At 39.8% G+C, this 24,890-nt stretch overlaps 3 protein-coding genes across 4 annotated transcripts in view; 2 read left to right on the top strand and 1 right to left on the bottom strand.

Moving 5' to 3' along the window:
- Positions 1-52: 52 nt before the first annotated feature.
- LOC116290987 (uncharacterized) lies at positions 53-8,428 on the bottom strand. The gene is made up of 10 exons (XM_089027112.1): positions 8,229-8,428; positions 7,256-7,300; positions 6,889-6,930; positions 4,077-4,268; positions 3,486-3,640; positions 2,945-3,121; positions 2,136-2,343; positions 1,280-1,434; positions 739-981; positions 53-559 (listed from the first exon to the last, which is right to left on the bottom strand). Exons 1-10 carry the CDS (start codon positions 8,425-8,427, stop codon positions 173-175), a joined length of 1,803 nt encoding a protein of 600 aa, XP_088883238.1. The 5' UTR covers position 8,428; the 3' UTR covers positions 53-172.
- On the top strand, positions 8,419-18,787 carry LOC116291002 (uncharacterized). Of its 2 annotated transcripts, XM_089027113.1 has the most exons (8): positions 8,419-9,222; positions 10,099-10,201; positions 10,722-10,892; positions 11,587-11,714; positions 12,219-12,363; positions 13,185-13,234; positions 14,990-15,145; positions 18,087-18,787. In XM_089027113.1, the coding sequence occupies exons 2-7, from the start codon at positions 10,099-10,101 to the stop codon at positions 15,002-15,004; spliced, it is 612 nt and encodes a 203-aa protein (XP_088883239.1). In that variant the 5' UTR covers positions 8,419-9,222; the 3' UTR covers positions 15,005-15,145; positions 18,087-18,787. The 2 variants fall into 2 exon arrangements, with proteins under 2 accessions (XP_088883239.1, XP_031553984.2); XM_031698124.2 differs by lacking the exons at positions 14,990-15,145; positions 18,087-18,787 and having other exon boundaries at positions 13,185-13,495.
- A 5,610-nt stretch (positions 18,788-24,397) lies between these two features.
- Positions 24,398-24,890, top strand: part of LOC148912498 (uncharacterized) — a 7,401-nt gene continuing 6,908 nt past the window's right edge. The window contains exon 1 of the mRNA XM_089027186.1: positions 24,398-24,466. Coding sequence (XP_088883312.1) covers positions 24,398-24,466 — 69 coding nt within the window. The remainder of the gene's footprint in view (positions 24,467-24,890) is intronic.

Below are 24,890 nucleotides of genomic sequence, written 5' to 3'. Positions count from 1 at the left end.
ATCATCATTATCATCATCAACATTACTTCTATGTATAAGTTCTGTAGAACAATAACAAGTAGTTGCATATTTATTAGAGAGTAAATCATTTTTCCATTCATTTTAACAGGACACATTCTTTACTTCTTTTACGCTCAGCTTTAATTTTTTTGCAATGACTTCGTCTGTCCAGTCAGTAGATGCTCTCAAAGAACAAACAACCGTTTTTCTCTTTTGGTGTTAATTCTTGGGTGCATTTTTCAACTATACGCTTGACATCAGCCTCAGAGATATTCGATTCTTCTGCAATCTCTTCAACTGTGATACCTTCGCGTTTCTTCATACAAACTAGCTCTTTTAGATCTAAATTATTCAAGGGACACTTGGTGTGAAAACCTTGGACTTTTGCAGCTTCTTTCACAATGTTGGAAATGTCTTCATTGGATGTGTACACTAATCCTGATCTTGTCTGGCATTCTTCTGAATTAGCAGGAAAAAGTTTGATTCCTCCATCAAACAACTTGTCAAGCGTCGCCGTTCCCATCTTACATCCATTGATCACGTGACCTATTAACTTAAACTTGAAATGCAACATTTATGAACAAAATGTTAGCAATCAATTGGGTGAATCAAGGGTGATCAGTCAAGAGGTTGTTTCAGGGTTCAATCTTTCATTTATAGACGTAGTTACATTATAACACCTTATGATCTGTTCAGAGATATCAGTTAGAAATGGTATTTTATAATCGAATAACGTACCTTGTTGCTGTAGCAGCTCATGGTAAACTCTACGCTGGCCAAACCTTTGAATAGGTTTTTCAACAAAGTGTTTGTTTTCGCAGCTCCTGCCTTATCGATGCGTTCAGTAAACTGATCGATGTATTCTAACGCCTTTTTCAATTCTTCATTCTTGGACACTGCACTTTGTACGAGGTCCTTTACTCCTCTCAGAGCCTGCTTCAACGATTCACTGCGAACTGCAGGGATGACATTTTCTTTCCACTAAAACAAAATCAACAACTGAATTCCATCTATCCATCCACCCACCCACCCACCCATCCATCCATCTGTCGGCTGGTTAGTTGGTGGGAGGGTGGGTGGGTGGGTGAGTGGTTTCATTGGTCAATATTGTCGATGACATAATAGAGTATCAGTATTGCTGGTTTTCAATCATTCCCAAGAGAGTGAAATAACAAAAGACACGGCGGCCATGTTGGTTGGTATAACAAAAATAATCACTGACAATTCTTTCGTTAAGATCAACCAAGATGGCGGCCATGACGTTCTGTGTATATCTTACAAATGTAGTGACTTCGTCACAATATAATGCCACTTCCTTCTCTGCTTTAATCGCTTCCTGCTCTGCTTCTTTGAGTTTGTTCAGCGACTCTTTTGCTTTATCTCGTCTATCGCGGCATTCGAGAACTGTAGACACTATGCTGAATATATCCACACCTAACAATACATGTGTATATAATACGAACGATTTGATTAGTTGCAATATTTCGATTCGGTGCACATCTTGGCACGATCTTCTCGTACAATTCGGAATTGATAGATAGAGTGCAAACAATTAATCCGTGAAACACTAATTACTAAATAGTACAAAATAGTGCTAAATAAACAATAGAAAACAATGGAATTTGCATGAAATTGTGCTATTTAGTATTACTAAAGTTTCACGGATTTACTGTGGTCACTCTACTCGTGATGTTTTGAAAGTTTAGAACATCACTCGTACCTATAAATTCCGAATTGTACTCGAGAAGATTGTGTAATTTCCTATACAAGTAGTGTAATACCAATATTGTACAGCAAATATCATTGTGAGTTATTTAGTGAGCTGTGAACAAAACTATACTTAAATACACTTATTTCAATAGTTAGTCACCTGAAAAGCTATAAAGCTGAGGCCGACAAGGTTTATGGGTAGATTCATTTTACACGTTCAACCGCTTGATAGCTGTTCATGGACTTGTGAATCTTTTACCGGTTACAGTCTTACCTCTTCTGAGCATCATCGAGCTGCAGTTTGTATTAAAAAAAGCTTTGTATATATATGCTTTTTTGATATGAAAAGCTTCCCATGATGCTCAGTGATCACAGCTTTCTAGGTTTTTGGTGACTAACTTTATTAAAATAAGTGTATAACTGACCTATTCCAATTACAGACAAAACAACACCAGCGCCTTTAAAGAACTTTAACGCCCTGACAGTCCCACTTGATCGAGACACGACTTTGAGAATGCTGGATGACCTGACGCTTGCTTTGATAGCATCATCTGTAAAACCAAGAAGAGCCTTTGCTTTTGGAGCAGCTTGGAGGATTTGCTTCGCGTTTGCAGTCGTCAGAGTTGATGAAATCTATGATGAAAAGGTAAGACAGTTTAAAAGGAGGAATGGCGATTGCACATTAACCTAATCTGATAAAAAATATATTTGCGCATCGAGTTATCCAACTTTGCAGTTCTAAATTAATTTCATAGATAATGCGCTGGAGATATTACAAATAGAAAAATAATATGTTGATTATGATGATGATAAAATTACTATTATTTTTATCATCATTATTATCATTATCTCCATCATCATAATAATCATCACCGTTCTCATCATCATCATCATCAACATTATTATTATCTTCATCAACATCATCATCATTATCTTCATGATCACCATCATCATCATCATCATCATCAACATCATTAACATCACCATCATCATCATTATCATTGTCGTTGTCATCATCATCATCATTATCTTCATCATCTTCACCATCATCACGATCATCAACACCTTCATCATTATCATCGTTATTATTATTATTATTATTGCAAGTGGACAAATAGTGCAAAAGATAGTGCGCATTCGTATAATCGCCATGGTAAACCTAGATAATGCAGCATATATAGTGATATATTGTGCCATACGTATTCATAACAAACAAATTGCAAAACAACCTTACCTTACTCAGCTTGTAGTATTTAAAGCTCGCTTTAGCAATAGGAACCATAATGGTGGCTAGTGTTGAGCCGAACGTCGCTACGACTGTCTCAGCAGAGCTGAACAAGCCTTGAAATTTACCATCAATTTTCTCCACAGACCATTCTTGTGCTGCGTTTTGGGTTGAACGAACTTCTTTCTGGTAATGTCAAATTAATCTTATTTTGTTATCAATCATTATCATATTATACTCCAGTTTCGAATTCTCTGTTCTACAGGGGTAGCCTCGATTTTGTATTGAATTATTTTGTATACTCATGTGTTCCAGTGAAAGTCCATAGAATATCAAAGTGTTTGTATTGTCGAAGTTGTGCATTCTTTACTTTACCGTTGGTATTTGTGAATATTTAGACACTGATTCGAGGCTAACCCTGTGCAAATGAGTCTGTAATCAAGAAACACAGCGGTATTTGACTTATTCGAAAACTGTGTATCGTGTCGAACAAGTAGTTAACATCGCGCAAGCATAAACAACAATACCGATCACCGCTGGTCTGACATACCGCTATCTCAGATGCTTTATGGTTCATGGCTATAAGAATGTCAGGGTCAAGTGCTTGAAGAATCTCCTCTTGTAGTCTGCTTATACGTTCAATCTCTTGCCAAATACTTCCCATGGAGTCACTGGCATCTTCTACTCTCTGTTTAATGACTTTAGCTGTTTAAAAATATAGCACAATACAGTAGAGTACAGCACAGCACAACACAACACAGTCCAATACTGTATGGCACTGTACAGCACAGCACAGCACAGCACAGCACAGCACAGCACAGCACAGCACAGCACAGCACAGCACAGCACAGCACAGCACAGCACAGCACAGCACAGCACAGCACAGCACACCACACCACACCACACCACACCACACCACACCACACCACACCACACCACATCACATCACATCACATCACATCACATCACATCACAGCACAGCACAACACAGCACAGCACAGCACCGTCCAATACAAAATGGCACCGTATAGCACAGCACAGTCCAATCCACTATGGCACAGCACAGTAAAAAGGGCACAACCTAGCACAGCACAGTCTAAGGCAACGGAGATGAAGAAGAGTAGTAGTCTTCCATTCTTACCTTTTTCCTCTCTCTTGTCAATCTTGTCAGCTCTCATTTCTAAATCACGCTTCTTTGCTTCAAATTCGTCTTCGAACGTCTTTAAACTGGGGTACAGTCCCGCGCAACCCTTGACGCTGACGTAGGCATCGACGCCAACACTAGCAAATGTAGTGACGACACTGACCAATAGGAGAAGCAAACCAAACAAACCTGGAAAGAAAGGCATTATAAAATGGTTTAAATCAAATACTTCATGTAGACGGACTAATTGCAGCACCAGAAAGACTTTTAAATCATAATCAATCGTATTCAAATTAAAATTAAGAATCCCTATAATATCAAAAGTGTCGGTTCTTGCTTAAAACTTTTAATTCCCTATACACCTATTTGGAAGATCGTGGTCGCGCCAAGAGCCTCGAGTAACAAGGCTCCAGAGAACGTCGGTACTTTTAATTACAATTGATTTATTCATGGTTCATGCAAGTGGCTACAGCTCTCCACTAATTATCATCTCAAGCAGCCTTGCTTGGAGCAATTTGTGAAGTCAATAAATGAAAATGCACCGTAAATAAACTAATTACAGCTAAAAAGTACTGGCGTTCTCTGCGGTCTTGGCTTGTTGCTTGAGGCTTTTGGTGCGACAACGATTTCTGAAATAGGTGTATATGTATAGAACCACCAGGGCAAACAAGGCAGACAACGCATGCGTTGAAAGTACGCGAAAGCCAGAGATACGGTGACCCAAAAACCTTTTTTTGACGATTTCTCAACTTAAACGAATTATAATTGATTAAAAGTTACCACAAAAAAAAAAAAACAAAAACAAAAAAAAAAAAAAAAAACAAAAAAAAACAACAACAAAAAAACAAAAAAACAAACAAACTTGCGCAAAAGGTTAAGTAGGCATAAGTTTCAGGTCACCCATCCATGTTCTAACTTCCCTCAACCGGACTTGACTTAGTGTCATTGAAGCCCACATTTTTTCCACTGGACCACGGTTCCAGGTGAATCAGCATAACAATAGCCGCAAAAACAATGCACCGAATAGACTAGACTTTTTAACAGTATATTTTCAACCGATTCCGTGCGTGGCAGAGATGCAAGGGATTAGCCGATATGGTCTGGGGGCCGGCTGGTCTCTCCCCTGATGCTTCGGCTAGAACATTTTCTTGCGTAATTCGTACACCCAAGGGCAGAAGGATTTAATCGCCGTCAGGTCCGAAGTCCATACGACGCCTCAGCTCTGCGGATGTCTCGGGGGTATGGCAAAGTGGAGTCGATTTTTATTTTTATTTTTATTTTTTTTGTCGTTTTAAAATATTTATAAAGCAAATGATCATGAATTTGGCAATATCTTTTTAGTAAGAATTACTATAGACCAAATTCAAAACTCGCACCGATGTGAGGCTTAAGTTGTGAACAAAGGAATCTGGCGTGATTCGTGACTTTTGAATCACGCCAGATTACTTTGAGTCACGCCAGATCCCTTTGTTCACAACTTAAGCCTCACATTGGTGCAAGTTTTGAATTTGGTCTATCTAATCCTTTTTTTTTCATATTCAGAATCTACAGTTAGGTAGCAATCTTGATTGGAAAAATCTAATATGCATTCATCCTGATTCGAAATCCTGCCTTAGAACAGTTTGCTATCAATAGCTCTTATTTCATTTGGTTTGGTTTGTCGGTATTTTCTCTCAATAATCTCTGTACATATAGTACTGCGACTACTGCGTGTCTATGAAAATTACAGACTGCAGGGCACGGATTAAATGCGCGGCAGTTTTTAGTTTTCGACGATTTCTCGACTACAAAACGAATCAAAAGGATATATCCTCGTAGAGAAATTTCAAGAAGATCTCGTCAGCATAATAGATTTCAAATGGACGTGTTTGTCTTTCGTAGCAGCTCGTCCAACATACAGCACCTCGTGTCTTATTTATAGAAACTCGTCTAGCATGCAGCAACTGCGTTTCTTATTCGTAGCCATATCAAGCTTTACTCTTTATATTAGTGTCGAAGTTGGAGTAGAGAAAGCTAACTCCATAAATTGTATGATCAATTCCATATTTGGTTGAAGTTGACGTAGAAAGAGCTTTTCATCCATCGTTATCTGCAGAAATCTTTCTTAAAAATCCGAGAAACCTATTTAACATTGATTAATCTACCTTTATACGCATCTTTTGGAAATCAACTCGAATTTTTTACCGAAAACATTAGAGTAAAACACAGGGAAATACAACACTAGATGTTTGATATGAACTCGTCTAACATACAAACTTGCTGCTTGTCCCTTATGGGCCACCGTGTAGACCTGAAGTAGTCAAAAAATACGTTTGAGGAGGCAGAGAGATCTCTGTTCTGTCGCTATATGGGTCTTACCTACAACAGTTTTAGAAAGAGACATCCCTATTGCTGACCGGTGAAAAGACGAGCATTACGGCCATGCGTCTTGGTGCGGTGACCGATAGATACAACGAGAATTATTTTTGTACATGTGAAGTAATATATATGATATTTAAGGGTCCAAGCGTTGCTAAGTTGTAATAAGTACGAATAGTATTACTTGCTGCGACACAAGCTGCAATAGTGTTTGCACGGTGCAACGGAGAGCATCTTTGTCAAAAGTTAAAACGAATTCTACTTTTTGTACGATTGCTGTAACTTGTCTCGCATTTTTTAAATGGCACTGTAGGTTAAATACAACTTGTGTCACAACGTAGTTTCGAGAGAAGCTGCAAAACAAATTGCTCCGTATAATCGTGCAAACGGATTGATAGATCCAGATCACCTTCTAGCTGAAGGACTCTCGTAAAGTATACCATTTACTTACGTCGTCGACCTCCTTCAGTTTTCTGCAAACTTTTCGTCAAATCTGTTACACGAAAATGAGACGAATTAGCTAAAGTTGGCGAATCAATGGATTGATTGGACTATACGGCGGCCATCTTGACAAGGGGCAGAGATGACAGAAAATATATAGAGTTTCGTGTTTGTCTTTCTTTTATGGTAAAGGTGATCGATGTGTTTCAACTTTTGTTGTATTCTCTTGTGGTGAACATCTTAATATCAATGGACGTCATTACTGTAACAATGCTATATTTGCCCCCTGGACGCCCCAAAATGTTTTGCGATCTAAGATGGCTACCGTATTGTCGAAGTCCATTGCAGATCGTAGCATGACTTGATGGAATACTTACTGGAATTATTGGATGACGATAGAGTCCTACTATATAGATTATCATCTGCGTAATGAATGAAAATGTATTATTAGCAATGCTCAGTCCAGCTGATCTGAGTGAATATGTGTTATGGGATGGACCGCTCTCGGTAGAGCTACTCGGGATCTTTATTCTACTTTCTCTTCTTCTGACTAAAACTAATTACATGAGCTCTATTTATAATAACTTCATGACAGGTGTCATTCTACAATCAGTATAATATTATCGCTGTGCCTTGATTGGCTAATGGAAATAGTAAATTCCTAAGTGTGATATCTCATTTAAGAATAATACGAGTGAAAATCATAGAACTAAACATAGCTTAAACCAAAGATAATATGTGAATATATGGTAAATGTATAGAAAGGTCTTCGAGGAATAATTATATCATAAGATTAAAAGAATAGTGGTAAAATAACTAAGCAAAGGGGTAAAGAGTGTTTAGGGTGTAACCATAGGTGTACATGCTAATGGGAGGAGCTAAGTAGTTTACTTGTAAATTCAAAGCATACTATCATCTAAACTCGTGCGTGATGGCAGCCTTACTGAAATCTTATATCGATATTTTCAATAACTAATTGATCGTTCTTTATCTTGTTTTCATACGATAAGAAATAGTAATTAGAAATCTGATGTCTAGCTTAGTCTGTAAAAACATTAATTTTCTCTCTCATAACATATGTTAGCCAATCAGAATCAAGAAAATTCGAAGATTTTCTCTTAAAATCATGGATTTCCAGGTCACAAAAAAAAACACACGTTGCTATATAATAAGCGCTTGATAACAATGACACGATAGTTCTTATATTTTCATCGGAATAGCGGGCTTGTGGTTATTTTTTACTGGCCAAACAACCTTCGCATGTTTCATGACACATTAGTGTCGCGGTGACGTCATTTCTAAGTCGTTAAAAATGGGTAACAAAACAATAGCTTTCATCGAATCTCTTACCTTTGAGCTCAGAATTTACATCATCATAAAATGCCGCCACGTCATGTCCTATGTACACAGGACCCAGAGAATCATAAACTACATCCTTCTCTAGCTCTTTATCACCAGAATATGGAATATGATTTCTAGCAATGATGAAATCATGATGAAGAATCATGAAGCATAAGAGAACCGCTGACCTCCCTGTTAGCTGGCCCATTTCTGTAATTAACATGTAAGATATTGTATGTTAGTATAATTTAAGACTTGAATATAAAGTGACAATGACAATGACAATGACAATGACAGTGACAGTGACAATGACAATGACAATGACAATGACAATGACAATGACAATGACAGTGACAGTGACAGTGACAACGACAACGACAACGACAACGACAACGACAACGACAACGACAATGACAATGACAATGCTTTTTTAGGTACATAGATTAATAAGTTTTGCATAAATATAGAATATAGAGTTTCGCGCGGCTGTGATTGGTCGAGCAACCAGTGAGCCTGAGACGATATTGGAGCGGTGATTATGAGGTTTTTAAAACTTTGCCAGATCGAAAGACTACAACAATTGTTCACCTCAGGCCGGGTGAATATGGGAAATCTACTACTACAACAACATGATTGTTCACTGCACCTCAGGCTCAGTGAATATGGTGAATCTACTACTACAACATTTACTATGAAAAATTATAGAAAGATTCGATTCAGGATCAAACCCTTTTATTTTGACGAAAGCTATTTAATAGCTGTTTCTGAGAGAGATAAAAGTTAACTACAAATTATCCAGCCCTCCCCCCCAAAAAACCTGCCTTAGACGTCTTGAACAAGTGCTTAAAATGGAGAATGTCAAATGGTATGTTAATATTGATTCCAGAGTTTTCGATGGACAAAGCAGCGTGCCAAGTTCCCTACCAGTACTAGATCTGAATGTTTTGTTCGTGGACCGACCCGGCAGAAAATGGGATAGATTGCAGACGAATTTTGTTTGTCGGTAAAGTTAAATGAATGTCGAACTGGGATTCAAATTGATGTAACTGGTCATGTGTCGTAACGGTGTAGTGTATTACATCACGCGGGGTCAGTGTTTATTATCCTTTTTAGTTTCTGAAGTTTTCATTGTTAAGGATGTGGAATGACTGAAGTGGAATGAAAGCATCAAAAGATAGAGAGGAAGGAAGGAAGGAAGGAAAGAAGAAAGAAAGAAAGAAAGAAAAAAAGAAAGGAAGGAAAGAAAGAAAGAATGAAAGAAAGAAAGAAAGAACGAATGAATGAATGAATGAATGAATAAAAGAATAAAAGAAGAAGGAAGAAAAAAGAAAGAAAACAAAACAAAAGATGAAAAATCAAGGAAAAAAGAGACCAGAAGTCGCTTTTCACTACATCATCTATTCAGGCGTTAATAAGAACCTTTTGGTATGCGTAGTGACCGAATCAGAACGCTAAACGCCATTGATACGATAGTGAAAACACGATAGAATGTACTTAAATAAATTTAAAAGGCGTATATTTCAGCTTAAAGGCGTATTCCAGTGTATCACTTAATTTCTAAGAACTCTTCGTGTGAGGAGCTCGAAAATGATGTCCCTGTATTCGTTGTTAATAACAATAACAACATTATAAGATCATTGTAGAATATCAATAAGAATAACCTATTTTAAAGGGTTACTAGTCTATACTTTGACCTTTAACCTAATTGACGCCACCTGTGCATAGAGGTCACAGTTTTGCCTCAACCAGCTCCATTAATCACCAACTTGTGTGACTGTTTCATTTAAGTATTCAACCATGTTTTTATTGGAAGCTTATTCAATGGTGGTAAGCCAGTGATAGAAGACAGGCGAAAACAAAAACTTCTTTTTCTTTTCAGATGTTAACTGTCAAGATGCGACGGTGCTTTATTGTCGTTTTTCTTTGTTTTGCGAAAACCCAAATTATGGCATCTCCGTTGGTTATTAAGACAAAGCTAACAGGTAATTAACGACATACTTAGCAGCATATCTGTTTATGTTCAAGTCTATTTAGAGTCTTTTGTGTTTAAGCCTTATGCATTTTCTGTTTTAAGTTTTTTGCTTATCTGTGTGTTAATCTATTATATGTCAGTCTTGTCTGTTTTATCGTGTGTTTGTCTGTCTGTCTGTATCATGTGTGCGTCTGACCGTGTTTCTGTCTGTCTCTATCTGTATCGTGTGCATATTTTCTGTCTGATCATGTGTCAGTACCTTTTGTCTGTCTTTGCCGTGTGTCTGTCTGTATTGTAAATAAAAAAATAAAAAAATATTTTTAAGTGTCTAGTCGTTCTAGCGCCTTCGCACTAATTGGGGACACTTTTCTTCTACACGCACTACCACTATATTCAATATTCTCATGATTCTATTGTGTGTCTCTATGTAACGTGTGTCTGTCTGTCTGATCGTTTGTCTGACTTATCGTCAGGGCGTATATCGTTGTATTGTTTGACTGATATTGTTTCTATTTGCATGGTGTATTCAGATTCCAGTGTTCTGGTTCCACCCTTAAGTAATTCCTCTTCGTTGGTGTACGTAAAATTTAGTGAGTGCTGCAATGAATATCCCGCGGCATGTGAGGACAGAGATGCCTTTGAACGAATCAGGAACAGTTTAAATCACAAACTGAACAAAATGAACAACTTATGGGTTCTAGGTAATTTGAAAGCAGTTTATTTGTCTGACTTTTGAAAACACCCAATAGACCTTTATTAATCTCGAGCGTAATGTTTTGGGTTTATTTTTAAGATCACGTGTCATTCCTTATTTGTATCCATATTCATGTGTCTTCTCATGTGCAACCTTTTACCGCCATTTGTATTGCTACGCGGCCATCCCAGACAAAAATGAATCACGACGTGCACTTTGCGACTGCCGTCAATCAAATACGTTGACGTCATTTACACGCGTGTGTGATTCAAAAAGCGCCAAAATTTGTCGATTGTTTACAAGTATTATGAGCCACACTCACCGGGCCGATCCAAATACGTGTAAATGACGTCAACGTGTTTGATTGACGGCAGTCGCAAAGTGCACGTCATGATTCATTTTTGTCTGGGGTGGCCGCGTAGCAATGCAAATGGCGGTAAACAAAGAAATGATACTCTAGGGAAAGACACGTGGTATGAAATGGAAAACCTTACGCCCAAAGGTAAAGAGGTCTATAACATATATTTTGATAAAATTGAAAATATCCGTCGTGGATATAAACCAAACTTTATATTTATTCATTTGTCTCTTACTTGGGCGAACCGCGATGTTTTCGACTGCTACTGCTAGTCTTCATCAGGCGATGCTGTAGACTGGAAGATGGTCTTATATACCGTAATATATATGTTATTCATTTTCAGTTAAGAAAAGTTTACCAAACGAAACGATCGCGTTGCGGCGGAGGTCAAAATCAAGGGATACTTACAAAAACCTACGAGTCAAGAGATATCCGTCAATGGGGTCTTCGAAATCAAAATCATTTTTAAAGGTAATTCTGTTTGGATGAAGAATAAATGCTTTGTATGATATCAACTTTATTTTTACCACAAATGTCTCGTTTTCTGATTGGTCAAGAACCGTGGTAAATAAGAGGACATACCAATAAATTACGTCAACGAATTACGAATCGCTCGCGCACGGAGCCAGCGTGCGCTAGAAACCGTTTTTCTTGTAAACGTTTTGGCTGATTTTTATGTTATTTTTATTTTTATTTATTTATTTTAATGATGTTTTTGGGGGGGGGGGTGGGGGCGGGTTCGGGGGGGAGGGGTAAAAACAACTTTCCAATGCATGCCTTTATATGGTATGTCCACATATTTACCACGATATGACTTTAATAGTTGGTCAAAATTACATTAGTTATGGCTATGCCTTGTGAGTGCATAACATTTTAACCAACTGTTGACGTCATATCGTGGTAAATAAGAGAACATACAAAACACAAAGCCATTGGAAATTTGTTATCTTTTTTCGTTTATTTTTACTTAAACAGTTAAAAGGGAAAGAAGGAAGAAAACGAAAATGCCTGATGACAAGTATGACAGTCAAACAAGAGGGACAGCTACCATTGATCGAATGTCATCAGCGGCAAGAGATTCTGCGGATCAAAAGGGACCTCGAAGAAAGCATAACTCTTGGTAATAGCGAGCAATCCTTTGACATGCATTTACCTTATTCTTCATACTCATTTTCGCAAGTACTAATTTTTGCGAATTAAAAAAATCCAATACGCGCGAAACAAAGATTGTACAAAATTAGTATATGTAATAGGACTCCATGCTATCCAATTAAGAAATAATTGGACAAGGAAAATTCCGAGGACTTCCAAAATTGGATGAGGCCATAGACCGAGTCCAATTTGGCAGTCAGAGGAATTTTTCGAGTCTAATATTTTCTTGATTGGGGAGCATGAAATCCCATTACCTATTAATTATATAGCTGCCTAATTAATCCCATATCGACAAGACCTGTTCAATTAAGAAAATAATTGGACAGTTACCTATTTGGGATTAACGAGAAGCTGTATAATTAGATTACTAATCATTACGCTTTTACTCAAATACTCGGCAAACACTGCTCTAAATTTTAATTTAGAAGTAACTAGATTAATTAATTAATTAAATTTAATTTATTTAACTGAATTTAATTTCAAAGTACCCGCGAGAAGTGTTATTGTATGCTAGTCTTTTTTACTTTTAACATATTCTGATAACAATTTTATCCATTTTGAAATCACTGCTGCCGGACTAAGCTGCAATCTGATTGGCTCTAAGCAGTGCGATTAAATCACGAAGCACAGCTTTTTGAGTTTTAAATCTCAATGAAATTGCCTAAAAAACATAGCATTTAACCAATCATACGCCAGGAAAAAAAGAAGCCACTTAAGGCCATGAAAACAAGAACCGCTAGAAAGGTTGTGCAATCACTTGTTTGATAAAGAATACATTTTCTTTCACAGCTTCAGACATGTACAATGATATCGCAACAATTGGACAAGAATGTAGCCAAGTACGTGATTTAGCAAAAGAAAGTGTCATCAGGATTAAAAACTGCAAGGAGATAGCTAAAGAAATGATTAAGATGGTCCACATGTTGTTGTAAAATAACAACAGATAACACCCCCTGTTATATATAATGTATTTTATCCCCTGCTATACTGACGATCTCCTTTCCGAACTCCTATTTGAACTACTATAGGAGTGTCCTTGAGGTGGGGCCACCTTGATACATATTTTTTTGAATAAAAAATGCCTTACCAACCATCAAGAATATCCCTTACCTGATTTAAGAGTATTCATTCGCCTGATTTACGAGTATTCATTCACCTGATTTAGGAGTACCCATTCATCTGATTTAAGAGTATCCATTCACCTGATTTAAGAGTATCCATTCACCTGATTTAAGAGTATTCATTCACCTGATTTAAGAGTATCCATTCACCTGATTTAAGAGTATTCATTCACCTGATTTAAGAGTATCCATTCACCTGATTTAGGAGCACCCTATTTAGCTTCATTTTTTGTTTCCCAATAACCAAGGTAAGAATACAAGGGAATCTTATTATTTATATTAAAAGCGCAAATGACGATGTTAAATATTATCAAACATCACCTTACCTAATGCCACTATAACAGCGCCGCTAATCTCATCAACATTCGCCACTAATAATCATCATCATCATTGTTACCATCATCATCATCATCATTGATGTGTGGTTCATAATACTTGTAAACGATCGACAAGTTTTGGCGCCTTTTGAATCACACGCGTGTAAATGACGTCAACGCGTTTGATTGACGGCAGTCTATTGCAAAGTGCACGTCGCGATTTTTGTCTGGGGTGGCCGCGTAGCAATGCAAACGGCGTTAAATTATTACCAGCGCAGGATAGACTAGTTGTTTGCCTGCTTTCAGAATATGTCTCATTGGAAGTCGTGTTGGATTCGAACCAACCTACTGTACACAGCATACCATTTGACTTAAACGGCCTCCGAGACAAGTCTCAAAGAAATCGCCCTTGGAAGTATATGGAAGGTACTTCTTATGCACCAGTCATTTTACATCCCCCTTCCCCCTCCTCCCCCCCGCCCCAAGATGTGATCCTATTGGAGGGCACACATGTGTAGAACAATAGAAAACAATGACCTTTCCCCAACCCCGCCCCTAAACCTAACCAATCACAGGGGACGTTGCAAATTCGTCAAGGCCAACCGAAGATTTTCATCGCATTTAATAATTATGTTTTTCTAAGCCATCGATCGGAAAATGGCTTTTCATTCTATTCTATGATAAAGAAAAAGACAGAAAAAGAAAAAGACAAACAAAAAGGGAAGCAAATAAGCTGGTACTACATGGAATAAATATTGAACACTTATAAATATATTTCTTTGTGGGCGAACACATTTCTGCTGCAAAAGATATGAAATATCCAGTTGACATTAAAATAAACTGCTCAAAAGATGACGCGGAGACTTCGCTTTTGTTTTTTTTTCCCGTGGGGCGGGGCTTTCATTACCTTTCACTGAGGGAAAAAGTGAAGTCCCCGGGTATGCCTCAGGAATGGGGGGGGGGGGGGGGGGGGGGGGGAGGGGGGGTGCGGGGGATGTCAAATGACTGGTGCATTAGTCGGCATCCAGACCACACCAGTAAGCCTGTGTTATTGGTTTATTCTTTATCTTTTTTTAGAGGAAGACCTGGGCTAAGAGAGGAGCAAGAGGGCAGGAGTCAATAATGACCTGATCTCCACAAACTTTTTACTTTTTAGATGCAAAGCTCCTGAAACTATGTCCGACTTATGGTATGTTTTCTACATGGTATCCCTGTGGTGTCCCATGATGCTGTGTGGGCATGTCAAAAACATAAACAAACAACATGGCGGAAGAAGAAGGAAAGCATGGCTAAAAATACCCACCTTTATCCGGTAAGAAATGCTTACATACTACACTAATCTATACAAATACTACCATAAGATTTAGTTCGTGTTTTCTGGGTTTATTTTTCCTTCAAAAAAGCATTTTATTTTGAACTGTCGTTTCATTTTTGCTCTGAATCAGTTTTAAACTAAAAATTTTAAAGAGCAAATGAACCCTTTGACGGGTCTTTCTGTACGTACGGGAATTGTCAGGGGAATTCTATTCAAATGCAAATTTCGAGTAATCGGCTATTAGTCGTACCCTACGATAGCATAAATTAAGCTATAATATATATTTATGTGCACATTCTAATGATACATCGTTTAAATATGACTAAAAAATGAGACCACCCAACCGAATTCGCTTCGTGGTCTAGGGGTTAGGTTTAGGGTTAGGGTTGTAGTAGTTCTTTGGTGCCGAAGGTACCGAGTTCGATTCTTGGTGTCTTCACTTAATTTTTTTTCTAAGTGAAGAGAACCAAAATTTCTAAGTCCCACTCGTGTGTTCGGAAACCTATGACTCATTCTGTGCTCTGGTACCTACAGAAGGAACCCCTTTGACAGTAGTTCAGTCCCGGGGGGGTACTCTTGCCCTTTTAGGGTAGGAATGTCTCGCTGAGTCCTCCGAACCTTGACCCTGTTCCAGAGCGAGCGCAATTTTATATACCCTGTTCCAGAATAGAATAGCTGAAAACCATACCCTGTTTGACGGCACGTACCCATATAGTGAATATAGGGGAGTACCCCTCCCCCTGGAGTTCAGTACTGGTTCTTCATAAAGTAAATAGTTGATTGGTAAAATATTTTTTGATTTGAGTGATGCTGTGACATCATAGTGACATACTGTACATTGTGTTTTAGTGACCCCACACATCACATTCTTGGACCTTTGTATCCAATAAAGTCCTCTTCATTTTAGTATTCAACAAATTGTTATATAATGACTTGTGTCTTTATACATAAAGAATACTAATGAGGTTGACTTTATCAGAAATAAAGCTACATCCAAGTTTATGTGAAAAAAGTTTATATAAATTCTCATAAAGGCCAGTCTCCTATACAATCACTGACAACTAGCAAAATCTCTTTCGTTGCTGTCTATTGAAATACTCATGCTAGAGACATCAACAATTGCACAGTGTATCACTTCTCCAACAACTTTTCTCACAATTTTAAGGCATATTTTTCAAGAATGTATGCACACATTTCTCATTTTTTCCTGAGAAACCAAAATATGTTGCGAATCGCTGAACCACCAACCAGTTGGCTCTGTTGGTTGAGCATCAGACTTTCATGTGGGAGGTCGTGGTTCGAGTCTCAGTCAGACCAACACTAAGGGTCTTAAACTAACTGAAGAGAAAGTGCTGCCTTTGTAGTTACATCTGCTATGGTTAGACTTTCAAGTGGCTCGGATGACTACTTTAAATGGTGGTCCCCTCTCTCCACACTCATCATTAGTAACCAATATCGGAGGGATGTTAAAGAACCACTGAGGACGTAAAGAAACCCTTGCAGTGACCACCCTCAGTGCCTACTCTTCATACTAACCATTTCGTGCTTGTAAATTGCATAAATGCAATCTGTCATTCATTCATTTATTTCTCATTCTTATTGTCTGACATTCTACCATTTAATTCTCATTCTTATTGTCTGACATTCTACCATTTATTTCTCATTCTTATTGTCTGACATTCTACCATTTAATTCTCATTCTTATTGTCTGACATTCTACAATTATTTTTCATTCTTTATACTGTCTGACATTCTATCTTTTCATTCTCCATGGAATTGATGGTCTCTACAATCTCTCTTTGATATTTAATATTTCAAACACATTGAAAAAGGCTGGAATTAGTTTTTTATTTGCAAAAATGTTTTTCTTTGTCGACTTTTTTTTGTTTCACTTTCATAACCTGTGAAATAGTAAGTAGATCTGATCTGTCTATCCATGTTTGATGATAGAGATAAACATTTTTAATACTTCCTTTTACAGTTCCCTGCCCCATCTTGAAAGGTAGCCATGCCTTTGCATCAAAGCTAGATGAACGGTTAGCTTGCAATGATAGAGACCTTTTGAAAACATTGGACAATTATTCACATGCCTTTATCATTGCAAGCTAACAGTTCATCTAGCTTTGATGCAAAGGCATGGCTACCTTTCAAGATGGGGCAGGGAACTGTGATAAGGACTATTGGAGCTTGCATGGAGTATCTAATAGAGGAGAAAATTACTTTAACTCCATGATGATACTTTTAAGGGAAACAGGACATTAATACATTAAAAAATCTAATGGTTAATTTATTAGTTTAATGCAATGAGATGGTAGGTTCACTGATATCATGCAGTTCCAGGGGGAGTTCAGGCCTGTAGGCAGCCTTAGAATTGGGGCGGTTCATTTTCTTCATGTTGGGGACCTCATGAATGACCTCATTGCGTGGCAGTCTATCCGCGAACCAAAAGAAAAAGAAAAAGAAAAAGAGAAGAGGAAAACGTTTTAAACTTTTGATTAGCAAATAAGCGATTTGAAAGTATATTAATTCAAATACCATTTGGACACGGGACCTTTTCCGTGTGTGGGGGGGTGTGTCTGAACCCCCCGAACCCCCTTGGCTATGCGGCCTGGAGTTGATAGATAGTGGCGTAACAGCAGAGATGTGTGTACATGCAGTTGTCCATCAGTACGATCCATGCATGGAGCAAATCATTCAGTCACGTACAGCTTTCATGCTATCCCAACATAAAGCATAAATTTTAAATTTTGCAAATGTACAGTATGCAACTTTTCTTCTCCGGCCAATATGCATAAACCTGCCTTGTCAGGTTGGCCATCAATCCCTTCACCACTTGGGGGAGGAGGGGGGAGGGAGGGAGGGGCTGTTTAACAGCCATATGTTTACTAAATGAATTTAATATTATTGCCCTAACTTGGATCATGTTCTGTTCTTTCAGTATTTGGACTTCCATTTGGATAAAGCAAAGGTACAAGTGAATCACTAAAATAGAGGACTGTGACAAGGAGTGGTCATTGTTTCACCTCTACAACAGAACAACAATCTGGCAAGTATTTTACTTTACTTTTGTGCTAAGCGTTCTGGGAGTGCATAGCAAGTGTTGGGAAAGAAGGTTTATATTAGCCTCAGTACACAGGGGAGTAGAGTGCACTCTAATAGCTTGGATGGGATTTCAATTGATTAGATGGATGGATGGATTGATGGAGTACAAAATGGGCAAATAGATTGGATGTGATATAACTGTAGAGGGGTAACAAAAAATGGACTAATAGATTGGATGTGATTGACAGCACTTTTCATAATTCTGTGACCTACCGACCCATGACTTCTGGCATTTTAGCTTCTGTCAATCAAACTTACAATAAGCCGATCTCAATTGCTCTTCCCGAGCGATAATAAAATTCCCTCTCAACCAATCAGAGACAACTTTTCCTGTGCCTTTAAATCTAAATGGACTAAGGCAATTGGATTACAATTGTAAAGGTACAGGGAAAACATTCAAATGTTCAAGAAAATGTCTTTCAATCATTTTGTTTTATGAAATCGAGTATGTTGTATGTAACTAAAGTGGAATTTGATTTTTTTAAATATCCAAGCTTTTCGTGCCACTTGGCACATCATCAGGGATTGAATGATATAACAAATCCAAGTTATTTAATAGACAGCTAAAGAAAACAATACATGACACTTAACCTCACGCTCAATGCTAACTACTATGTGCGTGCATATAAACTATTCTATTTCTTTATATTAAGAGCAAGATAATACTTACTGGAATTGTCCTTCAAGAGTCTCTGTTAAATAACGCTTGTTTGTTGTTGGCAGTAAACCATGCCTCTGACCACCTTCTGGTCCAACAAGCTTTACTTCCTTGTTTTAGTTTTCTTTGCTTGATCTTTCTATTCACAATTCATAGCCATATTTACTGCAACATGATAAAATGGCTGCCAAGTCACAGGAATTTCTTTATCAGTCAATTCTAATCAGAATGCACTCTTGAGTTTGATTCACTGAAGATAAAACTCAAGAGGGTCTGGATTCCGTAGGTCATAGAATTATGAGCATACCCCCAGACATATAATTCTTTGTAAGTTTGTCAATTTTCAACTTAAGTTTTAAGTGGACTAAGCAGCAGTAAGGCGGACTCGCGGAGCGTCGGCAATGCACCTGGAATTATGCGGGGTTTTCCCGTGCTTGGGACCCCCTTGCGCGATCCGGCGACAGCAACGAGGAGCGCCTTACTGCTGCTGTGTTTGCGAAGATATTTGCGAAGATATATGCATGAATGTAAAGAGTTTGCTTATGACTTCTGTATAATTTGTCTAAGACCCAAAGTTAATATACCCAAGCCCAAGGGTTTCTGGTGTTGTGGTAAAAAAATGCAAATAGAAGATGACACGTCGGCGCAGTGTTACGAGTGTGGTAAGAACATTCGCAATGCCGTACCAAATGCTACCAGAGAGCAATATTACGCCAATGGAGGTCGTAAGAAAACACCTTATAAGAGAATAAAATACTTTAGGGACTGGATGGACCACATACGAGGACTTCGTCCAGTATATCTAGGAGATCAAACGATGGAAATAATTGCGCTTGACTTAAGAGAGCCAACCCCGCAAAGTCTACGGAAAACGCTGAAAAAATTAAAGCTAGGGAAATATTACAAAGCTATTCCCTATCTTTTGTCTGAAATTACCAATGAACCCATCCCGGAGGTGTCTAGGGATGCGATGAGTAGAGCTGAGTGGTTGTTTTGCCGTTTGGATAAGAATATTCCCCACTATCCAGATGCAATCTACGAGATCTTCAAGGAAATCGACCCCGAGCATCCGCTGTTAGTATGGATACCCAGACGTTGACGTGAATTCAAAGTGAATGTTTATTGAGCGAGTTTTCTTTGTAGGTCTTCCTTTGCTTGTTCGTAGATCTTCTTTCGGGTTTCATCGGAAAGATCCCTTATGATTGTTTTTTTTGGTGCCCGATTTTAATTCCTCGTACTTCTTCTCCTCTGCCAGAATCAAGGAGAACTCCACGTCGTCTATCTTACGGTCGACAAGAGCTTTGGAGACAAGGTCGGCAATCGTGTTAGACTTTGCCCTTGCTAGGGCTATGGTCGTGTCATGTTTGGATATCTTATTCGATAATTGTTTCATGATGCCCGTGGAGACAGCGGAGACAATACCACAAGCCGCCCCAACGCCGGCCAAAGGGACACCCACAACGACGCCGGGCCCCGTCAAAGAAGTAGCAACACCACTGCCCGTCAAAGCAACAGACAAAGATCCCGTCGTTACCGCCGCCTTATGCAGAGTGCTGCGGGCGCGGGCATACTTCTTCCTTACGTTCTCGTAGTGTTTAACTTGTGCGTCCAAGTAAGCCAGGATTAGGTTTGCTTTGTTTAAGCGAAAGTTCTCAGCGTTTTCAATTGGTGCTGTGGTGTGATAGTTTGGAACGTCTGGGTACAACTGAGGTGCTGATGGTATAACATCCATTATATATACTAATGTACGACGCTTTTGGGAATGATATTGAGGAGCAGCCACATCATGACAACAGGGATTACTGGAATTGGAGAGCATTTAGGAAGATGTTTCCACATGCAGACCCTAGTAAGTTCGAAAGAAAGCCAGATGGGATTTACTTCAACGGCTCCAGAATGTACAGCAATGAGGACTTGGAGCCAAAGGCGACTGCCAAGGCGACTGCCAAGCACGCGGTAGAAAGGCAACCTAATGTTCCAGAGAATTTATTACCGGCAACGGAGGATTACCCATTTTACGATAACAAAGGCGGCGCAAATGACTTTGCTAAGATGGTTACCTCCTTAGAAATCCCCGTGGGTCCTACGACTTTCAAGACAAAAGTCAGAGACATCTTTAGAGAAACTGCCATGAAACATACCTCAGGGAAAGAATCCAGAGAATGGTTATCAGGTCCCAACATGCGGTATTGGCCGCAGCAGTTAAACTTTGCTGTCTGGGCTGCTACTAAAGGATGTGGTATAGCCGCGGACATGTTCCATGTTCCTTTCCTAAGATTCCACGTTGCTTTTACTATTCGTAGGATATTGTTTGAGTTAGGAGTGCCGCTTCCTGGTGACACTGTCTTTAACCCAAAGGATAACAAATATGACAAAGTCACATGGGAGCGATTAAGGAATGAGTTTAAGCTTACCAACCCTGATTTTCGCAACAAAGAGGGTGCCGCCCATGGTTTAGGAGAAACATATACGTATGCTTCGTATGTTGGTGCTAGCATAGAAACGCCGGATATGGGGTATCCCAGTTCCTACGAATTCTCCGACTTAGGAGGCAGCGGAACAAAGGGTAGTCTAATTTACTTCATAGAAAGCAAGCAGAGATATCCATGGGCGCCTTTCTTTGCCGCGAAGGGCATTGGACTAAAGAATTTAGCAAGGATTAATCGAAGCATCGAAGCCTTTGTCTACTGCATTCTAGGGGCCCAGGTTAGCACTCGCAGCCCCATCGTAGATGCCAGTGGTGCGTCACAGGAAACGCAACAAGTATTCCTTGTCCTCTTCGAAAGCGCTGTTATCGAGAATGAGATTTCTAAGTCAGTTCAAAGATATCAATTAGCGGTGCAGCAATCTAAAGTGCGGCTAGATTACGCCTTGTCACCCGGTTGTTGGCTAATGCCAAGTAATTTGGTTATCAACGCCGATTCCATCGTGGGTTACAACAACAAACTTCAACGAGCTACCAAAGACATGAAGTTTGGGGTGAATGACGTAAACTCTGCCACTCTTAGGAACATTCCCCATTTCGTGGAGAAGCCAAAGAAGGAGCACGTAGAGAATCCTGCAGGGAAACCAAAGAACGTAATCAAGAAGAAGGTCCTGCCTACGATACCCGAGGAATATGACCATAACTTACTAAAAGCCGGCTTGGCTACCGCAAGCATTGGTCTGAGCTATTATATATGGCGATGAACAACCCCTACGTAGCTGGAGTAGATTGTGTCTATACGACTTACACAGGCGAGAAAAAATACACCCAGGCATCTTGGGTTGATGTCACGGGCATGTCCGTGGATTTGAACTACTCAGGAAAGAAGTTGATATTATGCAGTATTTCTTTGGGAGCCGTTAGCAGTGCGAACGTAGGATTTCGTTTTTGCGACGACAACGGAGTATTACAGCCCATGCGCGCGAAGACGAACAACAGAGAGCCTACGCATTTCTCAGTAGAGCCGCCAACGAATAGCTCTGAGAATCTTTCCGTTTGGACTTTTCATATGGTCGCCGACTGCCACGGAAAAGTAAAGCTACAAATGCGCGTAGATGACTCCGGGAGCGTTTGCATAAATAGCATAGAAAATCAAAGGAATACTGTCTATAACCACATGACCATCAGCACTTTGACGGTGGTTAGCCTTTAAATATATGAATCCATACGTGAGGGAAACGCGCTATACCCACCGCTTAGATGAAGAAGGATATGACAACGGCGCTTGGCATGACGTTGGACTGTGGGTTGAAGTTGGGGGCACTGCATTGGTCATTTGCACTATTAGCATTAATGCAAATACGCATGCGAATGTGGGGTTTAGGCTTATCGATGAGAATAATAAGCCCTTGCTTCCTTATCGAACTTCAACGAACACCAGGAAAGTTACCCATTTTTTGATGGAGCCCTACACTAGGTCCACTGAAGACCTAACGCCAGTGACTTTTCATATGCTAGCCAATTGTAAATATGCTAAGTTGCAAGTTACTTCTGATGACGGCAAGTTTGGAATAAATTGCATAGGTCGCAGGCCCGCTAATGCAGCCTGGAGTCATAAGCCCATTTCTACCATGAGTGTGTTGCCGTTGGTTCCGAATTACCAGGGCGGCGCTAATACCGTCTTTCATTATCCTCAAAGCAGGCACCGCCCGATGAGAAGATTAAGCCTTCATCTTCTTCAGGAGGACCACCCCAATAGCTACGACCAAGATCCAGATGTTATTCCCCACAAACTTTAACAGTTCTCCGCCGGTCCTAAGTGCCAGGCCAAGAACACTACCAAGCAGCCCAGGTAAGCCGGCTGCCATTTTCTTCCCTAAGTCCGTTAGTCCACCGCCCTAATTTCTTTACACCCGCGCCTGTAGCCTTAAGCGCGGATAAGATTACTCCTAGTACGCTGCTAATACCGACTGCGAATGCCAGCGGAATACCATACTTCACCAGAGCTCTTTTATCTTTTCCTTGGTGGTAAGCCCTAACTCCGTTTCCAGGTTGTCCTTTTGCGCCTGTAGTTCCGCGAGGCGTTCCTGAAGGGCTTCTGCTTCCGCTTGGGCTGCTTCCCTTTCCCCTTCAGTGCGCCCTTGGTCCGCGGCTGCTTCCTGCTGCCTTTCCAGCTGCGCCTCCATATCTTCGTAAGCCTGCGTTACCTGCCTAAGTTGCTCCTCCTTTACGACGATTTGCGCGTTTAACTCCCGTTCTTTCATCACTGAAGCTTCCAGCTGTGCGCCCACGCGTCTGAGTTCGGCGTCTCTGTCCCCAACGTCTGCAACTGCACGGTCGAAGTTTTTCCTAGCCTTATTCCCTTTCATGTATCAACATGCTGATGCGCTGCTTATTGTCCTCACTTTCCCGTTCGTGAGAATCCGACATCATTCGCAGCTGCTTCATGTATTCCTCTTCTTTTTCGTCCATTGCCTGCTTTAAGTATTCGATATGTTCCGCCGCTGCCTCTAATTCACTTTCTTTTTCCTCAAGTTGCTGCGTAAGTTCGTCGAGATGTTCCCGTTTCGACTTCTATGGTCTTTTGTTGCGCTTCTTCTTCCATTTTAAGGATTCCAAAGACTGTCGCGACTGAATAGCCTCGCTACTACCTGACGGCAGGCTCGCTAGTTTTTCGGATTCCTTTCCTTGGTAACTTGTATTTGCTGAAGTCGTTTTTGATCTTGTTAAGGGTCTCACTGAGGGCTCGTATTGGACCTGTGAATTTAGGCGTCTTGATGCCTTGATGAATTTTTTCTTGGAGCCTCGCAGTTTCCTTGCTGGACAAAATAGACAAACACGGATAAGTCAGGGTTTCCTAAGGCTCGTCGTTATTTCTTTCGTAAGAGTATTGTTAAGTGTGTTAGACTTTTTGCTTTGATAAAAGTCATACCATTTTTCCCTGCCTACGTATCGGACTTGGATTTGACCCTTGTTTCCCCTTGGAACTCTAAAAGAGTCGGAGCTTGCTTTAGGATATCGTTTCCGCACGTCGTCAAGGATTTGATCCTCCGTTGTTCTACCGATGGCCCTCTTCAAAGTTGGAGGTATTTTAGGGTCGGCAAAGAACCTTCCCTTTTTCGTCCCTGATGACGTAAACTTTAGCGCCGATTCTCGCAAGCCTGCCCATGATTATTTCTCTACCCATTCGTCTTCTTCGAATAACAGCTGCGCTTTCTTAGGATCCAATCGGGTTAATAGTTCCCTTAGCCTATCGAAGTCGTTCCGGGGTTTTCTTCCATGATTCGTCACAATTTTCTACGTTGGACTTTTTTTGCCGCAGCCATTCGGCGCTGGGAGTTTAGGAACCGGCCCTAAGTCTTCCATTCGCATGTACTCGGGAAGGATTTGGCCGGGATTCCTACTACTCCACCTTTCGTCCAAGGGAAGCGCAAAGCATCGCTAGCCCTCCTGCACATATTTGCCGTCTTAGCCTTATCAGAAGAGACCTTGGGAGTCTACGTTGTCATTCGGGAAGTTAAAGACTCGTATTCTTCATCGTTAATGTCGGACTTGAC

This window comes from Actinia tenebrosa, unplaced genomic scaffold (genome assembly GCF_029948245.1).
Source record: "Actinia tenebrosa isolate PJP-AT-01 unplaced genomic scaffold, QUT_ActTen_1.0 PGA_scaffold11__36_contigs__length_13525064, whole genome shotgun sequence".
Classification (NCBI taxonomy): Eukaryota; Metazoa; Cnidaria; class Anthozoa; order Actiniaria; family Actiniidae; genus Actinia; species Actinia tenebrosa.
Note: the sequence above shows the minus strand (reverse complement) of the source record. Positions and strands in the feature narration are given on the sequence as shown.

Coding starts and splice junctions, on each gene's coding strand:
- LOC116290987 (XM_089027112.1), bottom strand. CDS start 8,427: ATGGGCCAGCTAACAGGGAGGTCAGCGGTTCTCTTATGCTTCATGATT. Junction 6,931..7,255: donor ATCGTCATCCAATAATTCCA/GTAAGTATTCCA, acceptor TTCGTGTAACAG/ATTTGACGAAAAGTTTGCAG. Junction 1,435..2,135: donor TTTGTCTGTAATTGGAATAG/GTCAGTTATACA, acceptor ATGTATTGTTAG/GTGTGGATATATTCAGCATA.
- LOC116291002 (XM_031698124.2), top strand. CDS start 10,099: ATGTTAACTGTCAAGATGCGACGGTGCTTTATTGTCGTTTTTCTTTGT. Junction 11,715..12,218: donor AATCAAAATCATTTTTAAAG/GTAATTCTGTTT, acceptor TTACTTAAACAG/TTAAAAGGGAAAGAAGGAAG. Junction 12,364..13,184: donor CGAAGAAAGCATAACTCTTG/GTAATAGCGAGC, acceptor TTTCTTTCACAG/CTTCAGACATGTACAATGAT.